Source organism: Camelina sativa, chromosome 5 (genome assembly GCF_000633955.1).
Source record: "Camelina sativa cultivar DH55 chromosome 5, Cs, whole genome shotgun sequence".
NCBI classification, from domain to species: Eukaryota; Viridiplantae; Streptophyta; class Magnoliopsida; order Brassicales; family Brassicaceae; genus Camelina; species Camelina sativa.
The window spans coordinates 283,310-289,279 of record NC_025689.1 but is presented as its reverse complement, the minus strand read 5'-3'; the positions used below and the strand labels follow the sequence as shown (position 1 = coordinate 289,279).

The 5,970-nt window shown below is 38.5% G+C and overlaps 2 protein-coding genes across 3 annotated transcripts in view; both read left to right on the top strand.

The window, feature by feature from the left end:
* Window positions 41-4,418, top strand: LOC104784546 (kinesin-like protein KIN-14G; the record flags this gene model as incomplete). The annotated part of the gene is made up of 16 exons (XM_010509581.1): window positions 41-190; window positions 273-506; window positions 609-680; window positions 784-852; window positions 962-1,036; window positions 1,115-1,249; window positions 1,353-1,434; window positions 1,515-1,784; window positions 1,862-1,968; window positions 2,048-2,226; window positions 2,320-2,481; window positions 2,569-2,822; window positions 2,911-3,074; window positions 3,171-3,284; window positions 3,369-3,853; window positions 3,941-4,418. Coding segments are annotated over 16 exons (2,676 nt in total), but the record flags the coding sequence as incomplete, so codon positions are not given.
* The window catches only part of LOC104784545 (fumarate hydratase 1, mitochondrial), a 6,267-nt gene continuing 4,918 nt past the window's right edge, over window positions 4,622-5,970 (top strand). The window contains exons 1-6 of one of the 2 annotated variants that reach the window (XM_010509580.2): window positions 4,622-4,731; window positions 4,835-5,006; window positions 5,083-5,200; window positions 5,306-5,455; window positions 5,584-5,694; window positions 5,814-5,897. In XM_010509580.2, coding sequence (XP_010507882.1) covers window positions 4,861-5,006; window positions 5,083-5,200; window positions 5,306-5,455; window positions 5,584-5,694; window positions 5,814-5,897 — 609 coding nt within the window. In that variant the 5' untranslated portion in view covers window positions 4,622-4,731; window positions 4,835-4,860. The remainder of the gene's footprint in view (window positions 4,732-4,834; window positions 5,007-5,082; window positions 5,201-5,305; window positions 5,456-5,583; window positions 5,695-5,813; window positions 5,898-5,970) is intronic. The other variant, XM_010509579.2, reaches the window with a different exon arrangement.

Sequence of the window (5,970 nt, the reverse complement as noted above, 5' to 3'; positions counted from 1 at the left end):
TGTTTTTGCAAAAGCGGTTCCTGAGAAAATTTGATCTCTCTTCCAGGTTGTGGAAAGTCCTTGTGATGCCATTCTTGTTGCTGATGGAGCTCCCTTATCTGCATTTCAGTATTTTGAAAATGTTAGGAACTTCCTTGTTGCTATCCAGGATATGGGCTTTCCTTCTTTTGAAGCTTCTGATCTTGAGCAAGTATGTACCCTTGGAGATTTCTCATTTACTTCAATCAAAGAACTACTGCTCATGAATCTCTTTCTTTCTTTTTTGGTTCTAGGGAGGGAATGCTTCTCGAGTTGTGAATTGTGTTTTGGCAATCAAATCGTATGATGAATGGAAACAAAGTGGTGGAATTGGAGTTTGGAAATTTGGTGGCAACATAAAGCCTCCTACACTTGGTAAATCATCTTTTGTGAGAAAAAACTCGGAGCCGTTCATGAACTCTTCTTTATCCAGAACCTCATCGATCAACAATGACAAGTGTCCCTCTGACACCGATTCTAGCAAGCTGGTTGGCCTCTTCAACTTTCTCTAGTTGGTTTTTTTTTTTCTTTCTTTCTGAAGTGGAATGTTTGACGTTTTTGTGTCTTTTTGTTGTACCCTATGTTTTCAGTCCAGTTCAGGTTCCTTGAGCACCCTTGTTCGTGCTGTTCTATCAGATAAAAAGCCTGAGGATGTTCCCAAAGTGAGTTTCAGACTAGTTCGTTTAGCCTACTCTTTTGTATATATATCGTTGTCATTTCGCTGTGTTATGTTCTTGATGTAAATTTCTAACGCTATGGTAACAGCTGATTGAATCTCTGCTGAGCAAAGTTGTACAAGAGTTTGAAAATCGAGTTACAAATCAGTTTGAGTTGGTATGTTTCTGTTTCTTCTCTCTCTCTCTCGGTTCATTGGTTAGTTCACAGAACATGATCTTCGGTTGTGTCATAATTCTTCTAATCTGATAATTTCTGTCATGTGAAGGTTAGAGCAGCTACAAGAGAATCAACTTCTTCACAGAACAACAAACCATTTCTTAAACCTCATGGTGAAAGAGAGGTTAGAGCAGCTTCAATCTTTTTCTGTAAAAGATATAGGTTAGATGATTTTGCTGATTACTGAAGTGCCTTTTTGTAGAGGGAAGAGAAGAGTTTCAAGGCAATAATAAAGAAAGATGAAACCAATCAGAAAATCCAGATTGTTGACGACGAGGTGAAAAATCGACAATTTAAACAACTGACAATCTTCAACCAACAACAAGAAGATATAGAAGTAGGCACTACACTACTCCATCTAAACTTATCACAATTTCTTCGAGTTTGGGATAGCACTGATTCTAAGTGTATCTACTGTTCTTTATGTTTTATTATTATAGGGACTAAAGCAGACACTCTACACTACAAGGGCTGGTATGCAATATATGCAGAAGAAATTTCAAGAAGAGTTCTCTTCTCTTGGTATTCAAATCCTTCTTATCTTACTTTAGTTCTGATTATCCAAGAATTTGAAACTAACGGATCTATATATCTGTCCACAGGTATGCACATTCATGGCCTTGCTCATGCTGCTTCTGGTTATCACCGAGTTCTTGAAGAAAACAGAAAACTTTATAATCAAGTGCAGGATCTCAAGGGTAGCATCCGTGTTTACTGTCGGGTACGACCATTTTTGCCTGGACAATCCAGCATTTCTAGTACAATTGGGAACATGGAGGATGATACCATAGCGATTAATACTGCATCTAGACATGGAAAATCACTCAAATCCTTCACTTTCAACAAAGTATTTGGTCCATCTGCGACTCAGGGTAATGAAACTGAAACGCCTCGCTCTTATTCTTTAGTGATTGAATTGAACCTGAACGATCCATCTTGCTTTTTGTAGAAGAGGTATTCTCTGATATGCAGCCATTGGTCCGTTCTGTTCTTGATGGATACAATGTATGCATATTTGCATATGGTCAAACTGGATCAGGAAAAACATTCACAATGGTAAGATTAGAGTTGAAACTATAGTATTTTGAAGCACTTTGAAGCTAGAGAAATTTATTATTGTTTCTAAATTTTCTAGAGTGGACCAAGAGATTTAACAGAGAAGAGTCAAGGAGTTAATTACAGAGCACTTGGTGATCTGTTTCTTCTTGCTGAACAAAGAAAAGACACATTCCGCTACGATATTGCTGTTCAGATGATTGAGATTTACAATGAGCAAGTCAGAGACCTTCTCGTTAGTGATGGAAGCAACAAAAGATATCCTTTTTTCATGAATGGTTATAAGTTTTATGTTCTGATTAGAGATCATTTTCATGTTTTATTTTCATATTCCTTAACATTTTTTAATACGTTAGAGATCAGGAATAGCTCTCAAAAGGGTCTAAGTGTGCCGGATGCAAGTCTTGTTCCCGTTTCTTCAACATTTGATGTTATTGATCTAATGAAAACTGGGCATAAGAATCGAGCCGTTGGATCTACAGCCTTGAATGATCGAAGCAGTCGTTCTCACAGGTAAAAGGGGTAGAGAGAAGGCATTAATCTTCAAATATCTTATGCAAACTCAATATAACATTTGTCAATCTATTTTTTTTTTTGCAGCTGCTTGACTGTTCACGTTCAAGGAAGAGACTTGACTTCAGGAGCTGTTCTTCGCGGATGTATGCATCTTGTGGATCTAGCAGGCAGTGAAAGAGTAGATAAATCCGAGGTTACTGGAGACAGACTAAAAGAAGCACAACACATTAATAGATCTCTCTCTGCTTTAGGAGATGTGATTGCTTCCCTAGCTCACAAGAACCCACATGTTCCTTACAGAAACAGCAAACTCACACAACTACTTCAAGACTCTCTAGGTACAAGGCACCAAGCAGTTTATTCCTGAATACTTGCAGCTAAAAACTCATTTTTTCTTAACTTGGGATTTCAAATATGTTACATCAGGGGGGCAAGCAAAGACATTGATGTTTGTCCACATTAGTCCTGAGGCAGATGCAGTTGGGGAAACAATAAGCACTTTAAAGTTTGCAGAGAGAGTAGCTACGGTTGAACTCGGTGCTGCACGAGTGAACAATGATACTTCAGATGTTAAGGAACTCAAAGAACAGGTTTTACTTTTTGCTTAAACTGAATCTGTTCGTTCTACTTTCTTGGTTGATGGTGTTTCAAACACCGTGTTTGATCGGCTTTGCGTTTGTTTATAGGTTGCTACGCTAAAAGCAGCTCTCGCGAGAAGAGAAGCAGATTCACAGCAGAGCAAGATCTTCACAACTCCTGGTGGTTCTGAGAAACACAAAGCCAAAACTGGTGAAGTAGAGGTGACTATTCTCTTGTCAAACTCCACTTTTTTTAATTTTAAAAATCATGTCTCAAACTGGAAAATGATTTATGAGTGATTGTAGATTCATAACAATAACATCATGGCAAAGAAAGCTGAGAGCTGTGAAGTGGAGGAGATTACAGTGAACTCACCGCCTTGGCCACCAGTAGCAAGTCCAGGGCAAGCCTACAGAGAGGATGACCCAAGTTTTGGTTCCAGCGAGTGGGTTGATAAGGTGATGGTGAATAACAGACAAGACGAGATGAGAAGAGTGGAGAGTCTATGGGGAGGAGGCACAACAGAAAATGGAATTGGTATTCTGCCGGAAGATTTTTACAGGAGAGATTTGTCTTCAGACACTTCAAGAATATTCTCTGAACATTCTTACAACATCTTCATGGGAAACAACAACGGCACAGATGATCTAGATGCAGCCACAAGTGACTCATCGGAGCCAGATTTGCTGTGGCAAACAAACCAATCCTCCAAGATACCAACAAGAAGCAATACTGAGTCAAAACCCAAGAAACAACCCGTCTCAAAAGCGATAAGAAGTCCTCAATTCAGGTAAATTGTCATTCGAATGGGAAACAATAACATAGAAATCTTAAAACATTGTTACTTATTGTATGTTTCCAAAAAAAAAAAACGCAGGAACAACTCAAACTCGGTTTCACGTCCTTCAGCTTCACAGAAGCTAACAAATGGAACTCGTGGCACGAAACAACAGTTAGGTCCTGCTGATATGAAGCGGAAAGCTGCTAACGCCAGACATTGAAAGGCCACACTCACTCACCCGTACGGATACATACATACAAACAAACTCACATGGATTTTTATTCGTTTCTTGATTTGATTATTTTTCTTCCACTGGTTTGTTTTCTTGATTCTTCCTCTTTCTCGTTTGGTTGTGCAAGTTTCGATATATAAATATATATATAACACACAGTCACAGACAAAATAGGTACTGGACAATGCAGCAACAATTTCTACTTGTTGCTCTCTTTCTTTGGTTTTGTTTTTTCTTTTTTGTTCTATTTTATGTATATTCATTCTTCCACTAGTTGAACATAAAATATATGAAAGATTTGTATGTAAACTGTATTTGCCTTGTGAGTTTTTTATAGAAGTATTTCTTTAGTGTCTCAAATCAAATCAAATCAAATCTCTGATTTGATGCATTTCTTATTAGAGTTACGAACTGATTATCTTCCATATTTGAAAAAAAGAAAATAAATATAAATATATTTTGTTGGAAAATAGTAAATACATAGAAATTGGAAAAAGTATTTACGAATACTTTTCAAATATCGACAAACCTTGTTGATTCGTTGAATATTATAATTTGAAATTAATACCCTTTTTTTTTTAACCCTATCTCTCACAGCACTTGTTCAACTTGATCCGTCGTCATCTCTCAGCTCTCCATCTTCTCGTCTTCCAAGGTTTTTTGTTTTTGCCATTTACAGATTGGGTCGTAGAGTTGTTATTTTGGTTAGAGAAATGCGTAATTTGATAATTCCTCGCTCGCTTCTTTGTTGACTGCAGTATTACTATTAGGTAGAGAAGAATCCATGGCGATTTTTCAAGTCGCGTCGCGGCGGCTCTCCGGCGGAACAACTGCGACGGCGCTGCGTTATGCCACTGCGCTGAGATCTTATTCGACGTCGTTTAGGGAGGAGAGGGATACCTTCGGGCCGATCCAAGTTCCTTCCGATAAGTTCGGGATCTGATCGTTGCGTATTCTCTTTTTTTTCCTCCCCCCAATGGAAACGTTTCATAGTGTTGTTTTGCAGATTGTGGGGAGCTCAGACGCAGAGATCGCTGCAGAACTTCGAAATCGGTGGTGAGCGCGAGCGAATGCCTGAACCAATAGTCCGCGCTTTTGGCGTCTTGAAGAAGTGCGCTGCCAAGGTAAACACCCCAGCAGCTCCTCTAAGATTTTGGGATTTCGGATTCAATTGCTTTCTTGCTTTTTGGTTCGTCATAATATATATTTAGTAATAACTGTAATTATAGGTTAACATGGAATATGGTCTTGATCCAACCATTGGGAAAGCTATTATGCAAGCTGCTCAGGAAGTAGCTGAGGGAAAGCTCAATGATCATTTCCCTCTTGTTGTATGGCAAACTGGTAGTGGGACTCAGAGTAATATGAATGCTAATGAGGTAATTTCTGTGCATTCTTAGAGATATGTATGTTTTTAGGATCTCGTTTTATATTGCTACAAGAGAAGGCTTTGTGTTTATGTTTCTTTCTCTTTTTGCTTCTTTGTTTTTCTTTTTGCTTTTCGTAGGTCATTGCTAACAGAGCAGCTGAGATTCTTGGTCGCAGACGTGGTGAGAAATGTGTGCACCCAAATGACCATGTGAATAGATCACAATCTTCTAACGACACTTTTCCGACTGTAAGCTTTGATTTTACATGCTTCAAGTTTTTTGAATTGCTTTATGAAACAGGTTTTTTTTCCTTCCATTCGTATATGTTGGCTCACTCCCCTGTCGCATTTTTTTTGGCTTTGTCTAGGTCATGCACATTGCAGCTGCAACCGAGATTAATTCGAGGCTGATCCCTAGTTTAAAAACTTTGCACAGCACTTTGGAATCTAAGGTCTGACTTTGTTTTGCTCTTTTACTCAGATCTACTCGCTAAATACACAATACTCTTTAAAAATGAAACTTGC